This window comes from Brassica napus, chromosome A4 (assembly GCF_020379485.1).
Source record: "Brassica napus cultivar Da-Ae chromosome A4, Da-Ae, whole genome shotgun sequence".
Classification (NCBI taxonomy): Eukaryota; Viridiplantae; Streptophyta; class Magnoliopsida; order Brassicales; family Brassicaceae; genus Brassica; species Brassica napus.
The window spans coordinates 13,189,123-13,205,463 of record NC_063437.1 but is presented as its reverse complement, the minus strand read 5'-3'; the positions used below and the strand labels follow the sequence as shown (position 1 = coordinate 13,205,463).

General features: G+C 32.1%; 2 protein-coding genes across 3 annotated transcripts; both read left to right on the top strand.

The window, feature by feature from the left end:
• Nucleotides 1-7,067: 7,067 nt before the first annotated feature.
• Nucleotides 7,068-9,575, top strand: LOC106446475 (methylesterase 1). Its single transcript, XM_013888216.3, has 3 exons — nucleotides 7,068-7,570; nucleotides 8,521-8,655; nucleotides 9,178-9,575. Exons 1-3 carry the CDS (start codon nucleotides 7,199-7,201, stop codon nucleotides 9,457-9,459), a joined length of 789 nt encoding a protein of 262 aa, XP_013743670.1. The 5' UTR covers nucleotides 7,068-7,198; the 3' UTR covers nucleotides 9,460-9,575.
• A 4,277-nt stretch (nucleotides 9,576-13,852) lies between these two features.
• Nucleotides 13,853-15,850, top strand: LOC106449826 (putative methylesterase 19). 2 transcript variants are annotated; one of them, XM_022718833.2, is made up of 4 exons: nucleotides 13,853-14,501; nucleotides 14,578-15,160; nucleotides 15,231-15,368; nucleotides 15,503-15,850. In XM_022718833.2, exons 2-4 carry the CDS (start codon nucleotides 14,777-14,779, stop codon nucleotides 15,554-15,556), a joined length of 576 nt encoding a protein of 191 aa, XP_022574554.2. In that variant the 5' UTR covers nucleotides 13,853-14,501; nucleotides 14,578-14,776; the 3' UTR covers nucleotides 15,557-15,850. The 2 variants fall into 2 exon arrangements, with proteins under 2 accessions (XP_022574554.2, XP_048633628.1); XM_048777671.1 differs by having other exon boundaries at nucleotides 15,231-15,850.
• The last annotated feature ends 491 nt before the right edge of the window (nucleotides 15,851-16,341 follow it).

The window sequence follows — 16,341 nt, the reverse complement described above, 5'->3', positions numbered from 1 at the left end:
AAATTTATGCATTTATAGCTAAGTTTTAATATGTTTTATTAAAAATGTGAAAATTTTAAAACATGGATTTTTTAGGAACGGATGGAATATTATATTTTAAAAAACAAATGTTATCTAAAACATGGAGAAAATAGTATTTTGTCTAATTTTCCTAGACAAAATCAACTATAAGACTTCGTCACGGTGACCAGCTGTCCTGTCACATTGAAGGCTCCGAAACATTACGGAACATAACTCTTTATTGGCGTTGCAAGATCACATCTTCGTGCATTCGTACTAAAAGGAAACAGTAGAAGAATCGTAGAAAAACGAGAAAGTATAAACTAATTATCATTTTATATTTAAATTATTTACAGATAATATCGTTTTTAATTATCATTTAATACAAAGCAAGTGCGTAGGAGACATCTCTATTTTTTTTCTGGAGGAATTTTTAGAATTACCACTGCTTAGCTTTCAATTCACAAATGAAATGTGAATAACCCGTCTTCCTCTCTTTGAAACAAGGGGCGCTTATGGTTCTCTCGGTATTTGAAACAAGTTAAAGTGTTGAGATAGTTGATGTATAAGATTCTTTTTTTTTTGGTATGATTGGTAACTATCATAGGAACAATATGAACAGATATAAAAAAACGAGTAAAAATAAAATTTTAGGAATGATGAGGAACGATAGTTCTTTATCAAAATTAATAAGAAATAAATTGTTTTATAGTTATCTACAAATAAAAGAATGAAAAGAAAAACTTATTCCTCGTAAATGGTAAAATTTTTAAGGAATGATAAAGAACATAGTGTTCCTATTTGTTCATTTAGTCACCATTTTGTGTTTGTTGTAATAACTAGATTTCAAAGTTTCCAAAAGAAACAAAAAAACTAATTTATGTTATACTTAAATATGAAATGAATTTTTTCTGAATGTCTTATTCATGCTTGTTTTTTTTTTCTATTTTTCTTTTCGTTTGTATTTTAAATGGAACAAATTTTTTTTGTTATAGATAATAAAATGTCTCTCAAGTTATTCATAATCTTTAAATTCCATTAAAATTCTTAGTTTTAGAAATGTTAAGTGGGCCAACCCACTTTCAAGTAGCCCAACCCGTAGCGGATTCAATTTTATTTTGGTACATGTGGGTTGGTCGGCCGCGGGTTACGGTTTGTATATGTATATCCAGTTTTGTCCTGCTAGTAGGCTACTTGGACATAACCTGTGGATTGCGCTCTACCTTGATATCTCCAGCTATAATAATAGTCCTAGTGGACAATTGACAAATGAAGCAATTAAAGAAAATGATGTAACATATATAAAAATAATATACTTTTTCCTTTTCATTTTAATTTTTGTTTTAGACTTGGATAATAAGAAAATATTTAATTTTGTAACAAAACATCATTACTAATACACCGACCGCATTTCAACCAATAGAAAAACAGATTAAAATATAAATTCAATAAATTTTGCACTGAAATTATTAAACAACAATTATTTTGAAACATACAGTTTACTATACAACAACAACTAAACTGAAATAGAGGGGGAGGGGGTATATATTGATATTCAGAGCAGAACATGACCAAAATTAAAAAGATCAAATAAAATAAAACAGGTCGAATTCCAAAATTCAAAATATTCAGTAATTTATTTTGGTTGCGTAAATTTAATGAAACAACAAAAAAGGCTCTTTACAGTCGAGTTGCTACTTGGGCTGAAAGTGAAGAAACAATATTATAGTGTAAACACACTCTTATTTGTTCATAAGAAAAAGTACTATAATTTATGTATCGAATAATTATTATAGTTGCAAAACCGAATCTAAACATTGATTCCTTGATCCAACCTTAGAGCTTCTCCAATGTATAATTCCATTTTTCTCCGTAACAGGATAATTTTATTTTAGGGTTTACTCCAATTCTATTCTACTTCATTTTAGAGTAAAAATAAAATAATAAATAAAATATTTTATTTTATTTTATTTTGAACTCTATTTTATAGTAAAATATAAATTAAGATTGGAGATATTTTTACTAATAAAAGTATTGTTGGCTAGACATAAAATTACATGTCTATTTGTATCGTCAAGTTACCTATCAAAATCATGTCACTAGTCGATTTAAAGCATCTCCAATCCTACTCTCTTTTCAATACATAATAAAGTTTAAAGTAAAAAATGTTTCAATCCTACTTTATTTTCTACACCATAATAAAGTTTAAAGTGAGTTTACATGAATGAAATAAGCTTACTCTATAAATGAAATAATGCATTCATTTTTGTTTATTATTTTATTTTTTACTCCAAAATAGAATTGAAGTAAAACTCAACTCCATTATTGATATACTTTATTTTACAAGAAAAAAATAAAGCTCTTATGTTTGGATCTGTAAATATCTTCTTGACACTATCTTTTATACCCTTTATAATTTTATTCCATGTATATAACATTTGCCTTTAATGTGCAATCAAATCATATATTTACCAACAACAAAGTTTGGTGGCATCAATGTCTCCAACGCAGACCAAAACCAAATGATGGTAGGATATTAAACTCGAAAAGGAGTTGCTTTGTTGATCTATGTTAGAGATCAATTTCGCTAGACATAAAATTAGCTAACCACTCTCAGTTAATTAGTCGAAACTGTATCAGATTCTAAGATCTATTAAGAAACCGGTGAATGAGTTAGTGTACGGCCACGTTCACTCTAGATAATTAGTTGGGTATTAAAATTCTAGAACTAAAAAAAGTCTGTCAATGCTAATGACTCGGATTCAAACGAAACTGGCGTCCAGAATGTAGTGGCATGTACTGAAGCACTCGTGATCATATTCGACTTCTGACCATCACATCATAACCCTACAATATATATCATTCTTACATATCAAAACATATATATGAATCAGAAAAGTTCAGATCATTACCTGTTATAAGAAAGTCTGCCAATGCTAATGACTCGCGTTTAAACGAGATTTTGCAGATTATAGTAGCATGTACTAAATTATTCGTGATTTGGTATGTAAGGAGATCAAATTCGAAAATCAACAAAACCATAATCGCAATTTTTTTTTTTTTTGAATTATACAGTGGTATCCTGGTCTTACAGAAGTGATCCAGACTAGTCACGTGTTGCCACGTGTCGGTCCTCTGTCCCTGGCGATGCCGAAATGTTAATTTCCCAGTGGCCGGGATTCGAATCCATGTGGCGATACTCACAACTGTAAGTCCTTTACCACTAGAGCTAGAAGCCCCGGTTAATAATATACTTAATTAAAAAAAAACTTAATTACAATATACTCCATATAACAATGGAGGTAACTAACTGGTTGGGATGTAGCGACTGTATTTACCTTTAGTTTCTGTATACAACCATATAAATTACCATTCATGCTTTATGTAGTTTTTAAAACTAAAGCTAAAAATTTAAAGAAATGGCGGTAGCTGCCTTCTTTTCTAAAGCAAAAAATTATTGATGTAAGAATATTTTTATTTTTTATTTTTGTCATTTAATTTCAACAGCTACATAAAATATAGCTACATCAAAAAAAGATTACAGACTAAATTTCACAATAATTTATTTTACAGCTACAATACAACCAATTTCGGACATGTTCGTTTTTCCATCTGAATGAGCCATTTGGATGGAGATGAAAGTTTTGTTCGTTTAGACACTAAAGTACAACTCATCTGGATGGATCAACCGGATAACTTTCAGAAATTTAAGCTTAATTTTAAAGTTCATTTACCTGATCCAATTTGGACCATTTGGATGAAAATGATTCATTCAATATGGTATAATGTCTATTATGCCCTCATGTAATTCACAAATTACAAACATAAACAATTAAACATAATATCATTTTGTCACACACGAAAACTGACAAAACCACAAAAACGCATTTTCCCGCGAAAACCTAAAAAATCGAATTTTTCACGCCAAAACCCTAAAAATCCATTTCCGCACAAAATTGCAAAAACGTGTTTTTCCGCCAAAATTGTAAAAACGTGTTTTCATGCCAAAACCACAAAAACGCGTTTTCACGCCAAAACCCCAAAACACATTTTTCCACCAAAACACAAAAACACGTTTTTCCGTCAAAACCACAAAACGTGTTTTCCTACCAAAACTGAAAAATGTGTTTTCTCATCAAAATACATTTCCCGCCAAAACTGCAAAACACATATTCTTGTAAAAACCGCAAAAACGTGTTTTCCCGCAAAAAATGCATTTTCCCGCGAAAATCGCAAAAACATATTTTCCCACCAATACGCATTTCCCGCTAAAACCGAAAAATGTGTTTTCCCGCCAAAACTACAAAACGCGTTTTCACGCCAAAATCTTGTTTTTACACCAAAACGCGTTTTCCCACCAAAACCACAAAACGTGTTTTCTCGCCAAAACTGCAAATTGTATATTCCCGCCAAAACAAAAGAAAATCTCGTTTTCCCGCCAAAATAAAAAAAAATCTCATTTTCTCGCCAAAACCGCAAAAATGCATTTTTCGCCAAAACCAAAAAAAAAAAATATTTTCCCGCTAAAATCGAAAAATCTCATTTTTCGTCATAACCGAAAAATTTCATTTTCTGCCAAAATTGAAGTTATAGTCGGTTTATTATTAATACTCTTTTAGTTTGAAACTCTAAAGTTTTTTTTCTAAAATACATGTTTATCAATTTTTTGTTTATTATAAGCTATAAATTTTAACATATGATTAAATCAAGAAAATGGTATTTTGGTAATTTGTTTACTAAACTTATTTGGATGAAAATGAAAATAAAAAAACAAACATAAAATTCATTTAGATAGTTATAGTCGGTTTATTATTAATACTCTTTTAGTTTGAAACTCTAAAGTTTTTTTTTAAATACATGTTTATCAATTTTTTGTTTATTATAAGCTATTATTGTAGTAAATTTTAGTATATGATTAAATCAAGAAAATAGTGGTAATTTGTTTACTAAACTTATTTGGATGAAAATGAAAATAAAAATAAAAAAAACAAACACAAAATTCATTTAGATGATTCATCTAGATGAACCATCTTGATGAACAAACAAACAGTCCCAAAAATCTGAATAGATTATTTAAATAGATCATACAAATGAATCATCTAGATAGAGATGATAGATGGTGAAACGAACAGCCCCTCCCCAATAATTCGTTCTTAGAAATGTAATACAATCTTATTAGTTATAGTTATAATTAAACCGTCCAACTCTATTTAATATATAGGATTGTAGACTAATAGCTTTTGTTATGATCCGGTGATCTGGACATTGAGTATTTTATAAATGATGTATTATTAGATAGAATATTAAAGGAAGACTGACAACCAAGTCTATTTGTTAGTTGGGTGAAAATTATGACCAAGTCTTCTTATTAGCTGGGTGATAATGACAGCTCAATAAAATCTTAGATTTTACACTTTTCAGCTTGATTCGATCATATATCAGGATATATAACAAGTCAACTTTTAGGTAGATAATATATTGCTAGCACGTATGTTTAATTGAGCAAAATTTAACATGTTAGGAATAAAGTAAGCTTGTATGCAACAAAATAAGATATCAAAAACGAAGTAGGTTAATTTGATATTTTGATTTTTTTTATTAGAGTTAGTTTTAAACTACACATAAAATCATTGGATCCTAAAAGTTTTGTAGACTAGCAGTCTTCAAAAAAAGAAAAAGTTTTGTAGACAAATAGTAGGTTGGCACAAAATTTATTGGGACAAAAGTCCCACATCGAAAATTGAAATGGATCCTAGATAGATTGGTTAATCCACTTATATCACCAATTGATTTTAAGTTGAAAGTTCATGAAAATTATCATAGTATCAGATGGGGTATCTTGGATTCTTCGAGATTAATAGCTATATGCACCATTAATTGGTTTTACGTTGGAAGTCCATCTAACTTAATATGGTATCAGAGCCCGATTCAAACAATCCAATCCGATCCATTATCGATCCAGCCAAAGTCGACGACCCATCGATCCTTGCCCAAACATTCCGAAATTGACGCACGAAGAGCCATCATCTCGAGAAAGCGTATTAGAGACAAATATCCCACATCAAAAATTGAAAGGAATCCTAAGTAATATATAAGATAGATTGATCAATCCACTTATTACCAATTGGTTTTAAGTTAAAAATTTTATCAAAAGTTCAACCTCATCTTATGTTCAATTTTCTTAAGAATATGAAGAGAATACTTTTGGAGTGGATAAAATCTATATTTATTACTCTTTCCGTTTTAGTTTAGTTAAGTAAAATTTTCATTTCAGAATAAGTGTTGTTTTACAATTTCAGTGCAAATTTTATTGACTTTATAGTTTAAATTATTTTTCAATTGGTTGAAATGTGTTTAGTTGTACTGATAATGATGTTTTATTTAATAAATATATAAAACTAAATACTCCATCCATTCCTAAAAGATCCATATTTTAAAATTTTCACATTTTTTAATAAAACATACTAAAACTTAGATTTAAATGCATAGTTTTTTGAAATTTTATATTTTCTATATTTTTAAACCAATAAGATTTTAAAAAATACAATTAATGTTCTTGAACTTTACAATTTCTCATTTGTAGTTAACAAAAATTACGTTGGAAATCTAAAATATGTGCTCCCTCCGTTTTTAATATAAATCGCTTTAGAATTATGCACATAGATTAAGAAAATTATTAATTTTTATATTTTGTAAACAAAAACATCATTAATTATTTACCTAACCACAAATCAACCAATAATAAAATATAAGGTATATTATCATTAGTTATATAACATTAAGTGTTAATAAATTTTACATAGAAAACCGAAAACGTCATATAATTTGGAACATAAAAATTTCTCTAAAACGACTTGTATTAAAAACGGAGGGAGTATCTTTTTAAAACAAAAAAAATTCTCTAGAATATGAATTTTTTAGAAACGGAAGAAATATTTTTTAATTTGTGTGTCCGAGTCGACAATTAAAATGAAGCGGAAAGAGTATATTTTTTAAAAAAAATCATATTGTTATTGGTTGGGGATAGACTACATAAATTAAATGAACATTATCGTGAGTAGCAATCACCACGACCCTCCTTACCGAAACGACCTTTATTAAGTCTTTTCCAGACACATCTACCTATTCCATTTATATTTGTGGGTGTGAGTGTGGGTGTGGGTGTGGGGAGAGTAAGACAATATTAAAAGTCGGAAGAATGAGTGAAAATAAGAGAAAACAACACTTTGTGCTAGTACATGGTTCGTGCCACGGCGCATGGTGCTGGTACAAGGTTAAGCCGCTGCTCGAGGCGGCCGGCCACCAAGTAACCGCCTTAAACTTAGCTGCCTCCGGAATAGACACAAGGTCGATCACTGACATCTCCACATGTGAACAATATTCTGAGCCGTTACTGAATCTCCTAAAGTCATTACCAGATGATGAGAAAGTTGTGCTCGTTGGTCATAGCTTTGGAGGCTTGAGTTTAGCCATCGCTATGGATAAGTTTCCCGACAAGATCTCTGTCTCTGTCTTCTTGAGTGCTTTCATGCCCGATACTAAACACTCACCATCCTTCGTCTTGGAGAAGGTATCGTTTTAAACACTTTAAATGATGATCGCATATCAAGAAAAAGGTTCATGCTGATCGTGAACGCTTTTTTTTTTTTTTGAGAAAGATCGTAAACGTTTCTTTCTATTGCAAACGATGCTTTATATAATAAATATGTCTTGTTGAGTTGAAGTTTAAACTTTAGAAAAACTTGTAGAGTCCATGATTTAGTAAAAGAATCAAACATTTGCAAACGAACCCCAAAACATTACTAATCTAATACGAAGGAGTATTGATTATTTCTACATGGTGGTTATAGATTAAATGAAAAATATATATATTATCTAAATTTGGATATTACTTTATAATCAATAGGTGATTCAAAAAAATAAAAATAATCAGTAGGTTACTAAATGATTGTGTTATGTATATTTTTTTGAACTTTTGTGTTATCTATATTACTTTCTAAAAGATTTTGAATGTCGTCGTTAGTGCCGACAATTATTTTGTATAAAATTATTTAAACAAATTATATAACCAAAATTTTCCGTAATAAAAGAGAATAAAAACAGAGAAATGATAGAAATTTTTCCTTTAGAAACTAATATTAGAAATTATGTGGTCTACATACGATATGTATTGGAATTTAATGTTTACGTGCGTCCAATGATTTTTTCTTTCTAACGTCTCAAAAAAGCGTCCAATGATTTGTTTTTTTTTTTTGTCTTTCTTTCTAATGTTTCAAACACACAAAAAAGTCCGATGAATTTGTTTTCTTCATTCTGTACGTCTCATAATACAAATGTCCGATGAATGTTGATAGCTACCCAAATCTGATACAATGTCATTAATGGATTCTAAATTGATGGAACTTTCTTTATTTTAGATCTATATCACTTTCTTCTTTTTTTTGGTGAAAGGTTTGCCGATGTATTAAACTCTGGAAAATATATCTGAGTTTGACTTTTTGTAATGTAATGATGTAAAAGTTTGGAAGCAGCATGGCACACGAAGCATGGATGGGCACCGAGTTCAAACCATACGGCTCCGACAACTCTGGGCTGAGTATGTTCTTCAGCTTTGAGTTCATGAAGCTCGGTCTGTATCAGCTCTCTCCAGTTGAGGTAATTTAGTAAACCTTCATATATCACATGATACTTATTTATATATATATGTTTTGAATTTATTACTTTTGTCAATAAGAAATCGAAAATCGAACTAGAATAATTTGGGTCATGGGGTCAATCTTTAAATTAATTTATATAAAGGTAAATACAAAAATATGAATATCCAAATATATCTTCTATGATCTTTGTGGTGTTGCAAGTATTGCACCAGAAGAAAAGAAATATATATTATATGAAATTCAAAAACGATCTATATGAGATTTTCCCCCTTTAGACTTTAAGATTTGGATATTAAAACAACAAACAAATTCTGTAGACTATAAATGATTATCTTTTCATAAAAATCTCCACATTTACATTAACTAAATAAGTTATATAAAAGATGTAAAAGATAGTGGATAGATGGCAATGGCAACACATGTAACCCGGTTTTTTTCTGAAGCAGTCCTACTACTGAACGGATAAAATTGTTGATTTTAACCTACTTTTGACTCTGGTGGTGAATGTAATCTTGATTAGGATCTTGAATTGGGATTGCTTTTAAAGAGACCTGGATCTTTGTTTGTGAGCAACTTATCGAAGATGAAAAACTTCTCAGATGAAGGGTATGGTAATGTTCCTCGAGCTTACATAGTATGCAAAGAGGACAAAGGCATACCTGAAGCATTCCAAAGATGGCTGATTGATAACTTTCCAGTGAATATAGTGATGGAGATCGACGAGACAGATCACATGCCAATGTTCTGCAAGCCTCAGCAACTCTGTGATCACTTCATGGAAATCGCAGACAAATTTGTTTAAATAATCTTTCATGAAAATGTATTGGATTTGATACAAATAAGGGTTTGTTGCAAATGAATAATAATGTATCTTTTTCAAATTTCAGAGTTTGTTTTATGTTATGAATTCCACCAAAATTTAAATTGTTTGTGATGGAATTCTATCGTCATATAAAAATATCATACAAAATATTTTTGGAAAAGTATCTTCTATACTTTCCTTTTTATTTATTATTATATGATGTTTTAAGAGGTTTATGTTGTTTCAAAATATTAGATGTTTTGAGATTTTAATATTAACTTTGATTTTACTGAAAACTGGTCAATCAACTAGATTTTATAGTTCTTTATAATAGATTGATTGATTTTAAAATTATATATATATATATATATATAGATATATTTTTGTAACTTAACTAATTTATTATTCTGCTACAAATTATAATATTATTATATTAACAATTAACAATTGATTATTTAAATTTTCTTACGAGCATTTTTCTGACAACTCTACTTTCACTAAAGAACAGATTCTTGTTTATATGATGATAAACAATTTTTAAAATTATATTTTAAAAATATTTTTTAGAAAAAAATATTTTTTTTAATTTTTCTGCACCAAAACAAAACATCATATATTATGAAACAGAGTAGTATATTATTTGAGAAGTTTAAAATATATATTTTGATACTTGGTGACAAAATAAAAGTCACTTAAAATTGTGTCAGATAATTAACTAAAATTTTATAATGTTATTGTAATTCTTCCGTTCGTCTTTTCCATGTGCGTTCGCATTTTACATCCGTAAGTCTACCTTTGCCACGGTGAAAGCGTTAATGTGAGAGGTTCAAAAAATCTATTTACTGACTTTCCAGTTTTTATGTGACTTTTTCTTTGTTTCCATTACATTCGTATAGTATTTGTATATACCTTATATATTAATTGATGATCATTTAAGAAGTTAAAACCTTAAATTTGTATTAATTAAAAAAAGACTCTGTTTAGATGTTACTTAATTATGATATCAATTTAGTTTACGTGGCAGCTTAAAAATCAATTGAAAAAATGTTAATCCAAATCCAATTATCAAAAAACATTATATTAACCTAAAATATAAAAAATGTATATTTTCCTTAAATAAAAACTACAGAATTAGCTAATATGATTAACATATATATATGACAATTAATAACTATGAATAATAAAGATTTGATAACAATTTTTTTTAGAGGTTGAAATCACAAATCGCAATAATGCAAAGTTTTGTCGATGTTTCTCGACAATTGGAAAGTGGTCAACTAAAATGAATGTTTCTACTTAACACAAACATACGTGAATCGAAGATTTGATCTTGATTAGCAACTGCAGCCGTCGGGGCCAAGCTTGGTTCGAATCCAAGGGCGGTTTCTCAGCAATGAGGGAAGGGGCTTGTTTTTTTTGGGGGGGGGGGGGGGGGGGGGGGGCATGCCTGGCGAGGGGAATGAACAACTTTTATTCGAGTTTGAGGCACGACGCTGGTGGCTAATAACCACAACGCCTTATCCAGTCAAGGGCAAGGATGCAGGTGGAGAACCCACTAACGCCCTATCCAGCTTGGGGCACGGATTTAGGTGTATCGACACATTCACGCTCCCTTGAGTCGAGCGAGATATTAGGTCATAAGACCCATGCCCTCGTTCGAGCCGAGTCTCGTGATTGGCCGGCTTAGGGTTTTCACTCAAGAATCACAAAGTGTCGAACTGCTGAGTCAGAGCGGCCTCTGTCTGGTCTGTAATTGAAATGGAAGGCCCTGGGACTTGTCTCACATGCGTGTGAGACAAATGACTGACTATAAACGTCGGTCTACCCATTTTGCAGACGGTTTACAGAGTCACTGTTTAGTAAGCAGGTATCAGGGAAGATAAGAAACCTAGGGGAACCTATAGGAAGGGTGAGGAAGTGGCTCGAAGAATAAACATGAGCGTGCGCATGCGCGTGAGGCCCTTGTAGCTCTACTTTCCTTTCAAAACGCTACAAAACGATACGATAGCATATTCTCAATGCTACTAATGCCGATATTTCTTTTAGTGTCTATTACAACATAATATATCAGGCACACTTGCTCTCACATCCATGGCCCCTTCACGTGTGTTTTTAGACTACGATGTCCAACCAACTAAGGAGTATATTGGCTGGTATGTTTTCACTATTTAGTATATAATAACTTGGAGACTTGGCAGTTAATATCAGTTTGGGTAATGAATTGTTTTCTCACGTTGGATCAGGTTGGGAAGTAATCCAGATATTGCCAAGCAGGTCAATGCAGTTGTTGTTACAAAAACTGAGACGTTGACTATTGGAGAAATATTCTCCTACATGAAGCAGGAAGCTACAAAGGTATAAGAAAATATATATGTTTGTAATTTATTTTTAAGAAAATATCTTAATTATTTACACATTGTCTCAGGATGCATTCTTTGTGTGCACTGCAACAATCGATGATGTTGTCCAAGACTCTCCTTGGTATTATATAGCATTGCAACCAAAGGGCCAACCTCCCTAATGTGCACAAAATGTGGCAAGAACGACGTTGTCGGTGAACCACAATATGAGCTCCAATCTCTTGATTCAACTTTTAGTTTATCGGTTACTAACTACTCACATTTTAATGGCAGGTACCTAGCTAAGATTTCTGTTTATGACAAGAGTGATGAGGCTGTTTTTGTTCTCTTTGGCTATGATGGCCGTGAGTTAACAGGGAAGCATGCGTCAGAGCTGGTTAGCAATTATTTTGAGGTGCACACTCATGATCTAATTTTTATTATTATATACTACTCTCGAGTTGTTTTTTTTTTACACACTTGCGTACTCAGCTGACAACAATATTTACACATTTCAGGGCAATGGAAATAAAGAAGATGGTTTTGAGGTGCCTGTTCCGCATGCTCTGCTCAACACCATAGGATATACCCACAAGTTCAATGTAAAGGTGACTGAGCACAATCTATCTGGCAGGACATGAGTGATAACCATTACGAAGGTCCTATCTCCATCTGCTCCACCATCTATACCAGAACCAATAGCAGATCCAATTATTGGCTCTGGTAAATGAGATACTGGCGACTGGGGATGATGCTTCTGAGCCAGCCAAAATCCCTCAAGCTTGTGCAGATGTAGGGCTGAAAAGGATGGGTGATGGTGTTGAGAAAGGCAACCCTAAACGTTCTAAGGATGGGAACTAGATCTGCTTCTCATATTTGCGAAGACTGCATGGTTCAATAAACTTATTTGTTTTTACTTTCCAGTATTTTTGGTTCTGTTTGACTCTTTCTTCTCAAATTGCTTGTTTCATACTTTTGCACTTATTTTGGAAACAATTCGCTTTTTAAAACCTTTATAGTAATACATTATAATATCAAATAAAATTTGCTCCCATATATTTAATAAAATTGCTTATTTCATTCTGCAAGAGTTTCACGTTAAAAGCATGCAACTACAATTTTTTAGTTTTAATTATATGGCCCAAATTAGTTCAAACGAGTAATATTTTCTGCTACAATTAACGCCAAATATTAAAAGAGTCAACACACAATTATATTTCACATATTTTTTTCAATATCCACATCGAAAAAAACTTAATTAAACATATCAAATAAATTTTTAATATTATTTAAAGATTTAAATCTTAAACATAATATATTTAAATCTATTTTCTGCGCGTAGCGCGGACAAAGACCCTAGTATTCTATAAAAATAACATTTCTCTCATACACGATTTACAAAAATGCAACTCGCTTTAACACTATATATGAACTTCTCATTAAGGGTATTTTTTGTACAAATGGATTCTATTAATACACAATTACACATTCAATGTATGATACACATTTAGTGCTCCTCAAGAACCATTTTAGCGCCTACTCTAATTAAAATGGTTACTAGTATATTTTAATAAAAAAAACAGAACACAATAATTTTACCTAGAAAAGAAACAAATATGTGGTGGACACAAACCATAGTGTTATTACCAAACACAAACTAGAAAAGAAAATACCCTTTCATTGGCTACAAATCATAAGTCAAGATATCTCAGCTTTTATTTATGATTCGTGCAGAAAAAAGAATCTCAGTTTCGTAGCAGACAAATACTAATGTTAAATTCTCTTCACTTGGCTGCAAAGAGAATTGAATTAATTATCTTACCTCCTTTGACAATTTTTGTTTAATAATTCATAAATAATTAAAAATGACAAAAACTAAAATTTTGTTAAACGCTAAACAACAATCTCAGTGTCTTAAAAGGCGGATGAAAATCTAATTTTTATTTTAAAAATGAGCTAGGTTTTTGGCTTAAAATATTCTGATTCAAAGAAAAAATATCAAAGTTTTTGAAAGGTTTATATATACTATGCAATGTTTTTTTCACATGGCCTTCAACCTTCAGACGTCAACGTCAACTGGTTCCAGTCTGTATGGAACCTACCTACAGCCCCAAAGGTTAAAATGTTGATCTGGAAAGCAGCTAAAGGAGCCCTCCCTGTGAGCGCAAGACTGGTAGAAAGACATATCAATGTTGAGCCGGTATGTAAGAGACGTGGTGCCATTGAATCTATCCCTCATCTGTTTTTTCAGTGTAAGTTTGCGAGTGATGTTTGGGAAGCAGCTCCCTTCACACAGCGGAAGGATAGAATTTTTGGATTGTTGGAATCTTGTAAAACCTCAACTCTGTTCGTCTCTGTTTACCTAACTCTAGCATGAATGAAAGTTTGTTGTGTTTCAAAAAAAATATATATATCAATCTTAAAAAAAAAACTTTGTATTGCTTCAACGAGTTTTCTCTCAATAGTTCTTTTGCTTTCTTAAGCTTTCCACAATATTGTATTTTAGAAAAGGTACGCACCGATGATTTGGTTGCCCAAGTGATTCTGATAGACTGAAATCTGCAACTAATCACAAGTTTCGCCCAAGAGGATTGGTTGGACACCGTCTTCGGAACCTACGGGAAACCTGATCACCCTTTAGAGTTTGCCCTTTTTGGACCAAACTTCATGGCCATAAATCTTTATCAGCTCTCTCCACCAGAAGTATGACTTTAAGCTTAATAATAATCTCTACTTTCAAAGGTAAATCTTTTTATTGATTGTTGTTGTGGCGTGTTAGGATCTTGAATTGGCGAATATGTTGGTGAGGGTAAACCCCATAGCTACAGACAATCTAGCAGGGACAAGAAGAACAAACTAATAGTCAATGTAGTGTTGGTTTAACATTTTCTGGATGTCAGAAAACGACCAAAAGCTAACAGTCAGTATACAAAGAGGAGAGCTGGGAAACTAACAAACTATATAAGTATTAAACCAAGATGCAGAAAGTTAAGAAGGCAATGGAGAACCAGAAGCGTTTTGTGCTCGTCCATGGGATCTGCCACGGCGCATGGAGCTGGTACAAGGTGAAAACACTGCTAGAAGCTGCAGGGCACTGTGTATCTGCTATTGATCTGTCAGCATCGGGAATCAACACGACCAGAGTGGAAGAGATTCAGACGTTGAAGGACTATTCCAAGCCATTGTTAGACATTATGGACTCATTTCCCTCAGACAAGAAGACAATTCTTGTCGCACATAGCCTGGGAGGAGTACCGGCTGCTCTCGCTGCCGACATCTTCCCTTGTAAGACCGCTGCTATTGTGTTCTTGACATCTGCAATGCCTGACACCAAAAACCCACCTGCTTATGTTATCGAAAAGGTACATCAACAGATCAACTTACTCGGTACAATATCTTGAAATGACTATGATATATGAGTGAAATGTACAGTTGGTCGCAAGCATTCCACAAGAAGAGTTCTTGGACACAGTGTTTGGATGTTATGGAGCACCTGATTGTCCTCTAGAGACTAGTCTTCTTGGACCAAGGTTCTTGACCAAGAAATGTTATCAGTTGTCTCCGGTTGAAGTAAGACTTCAAACCAAATGAAACCTCTATTTTTAAAGCTCGAAATGTACTATATAAATTGTTGAATGCTGTCACTGGTTAGGATCTTGAACTGGCGAAAATGTTAAACCCTTTAGTTACAAATAATCTGGCAGGGACAAGAAGCTTTAGCGAGGAAGGGTATGGATCGATTCCACGTATCTATATAATATGTGAAGAGGATAATATAATACCTAAGGAATACCAGCGCTGGATAATCAGCAACTTTCCGCCAAAAGAAGTAATAAAAATCAAAGACGCTGATCATATGCCAACGAACTCCAAACCTCAAGAACTCTGTGCTCGTCTCTTGAAGATCGCACATACGTATGCATGAATAAACCTCAGCAAAGCAATTATAAACTTCAGCTTCCACTACAACGACAAGCCATAAGAGAACACAGCATGTATGAAAGTTAAGAAAGTGATAATATTCATTAGAAAAAAAAAGACTTTTGCAACAACCTCTTGCACAATAAAAGCTATCTTTTCTGCCATGGAACTATTCCAATGTACCACACATAGACTTCTATAGCCAGAAACATGCTTGATACATACAGATTAACCAACATTAAGATTCATACACAATCAAATTAACGGGAACTAACTTGACAGCCAGGTAAAGAAACAATCAAACGCCTATAACTTTTCAGCATCTATCATTAAAGAAGTGCAAGAACTGAGAGAAACATTAATCTAGGCTACCAAGACACTGTAAATAAGTATACTAAATCTAAAGCAGGTGAACTTGAGAATCCGGGTAAAGAGTCCATTTGATACTGTAATTCACTAGCTTTTTATCATTTTGTAAACAAATATAATTGACTATTCTACTACCATATGTTGTGTTCAAAGTGGACAAAACCATTTCAGAGTAATGTCAATGGAGAATAGTATCCAGCACACTTAGTGGTAGATCATATAACCGTGTTCTCCAAGCCGCAGTTACTAAGTG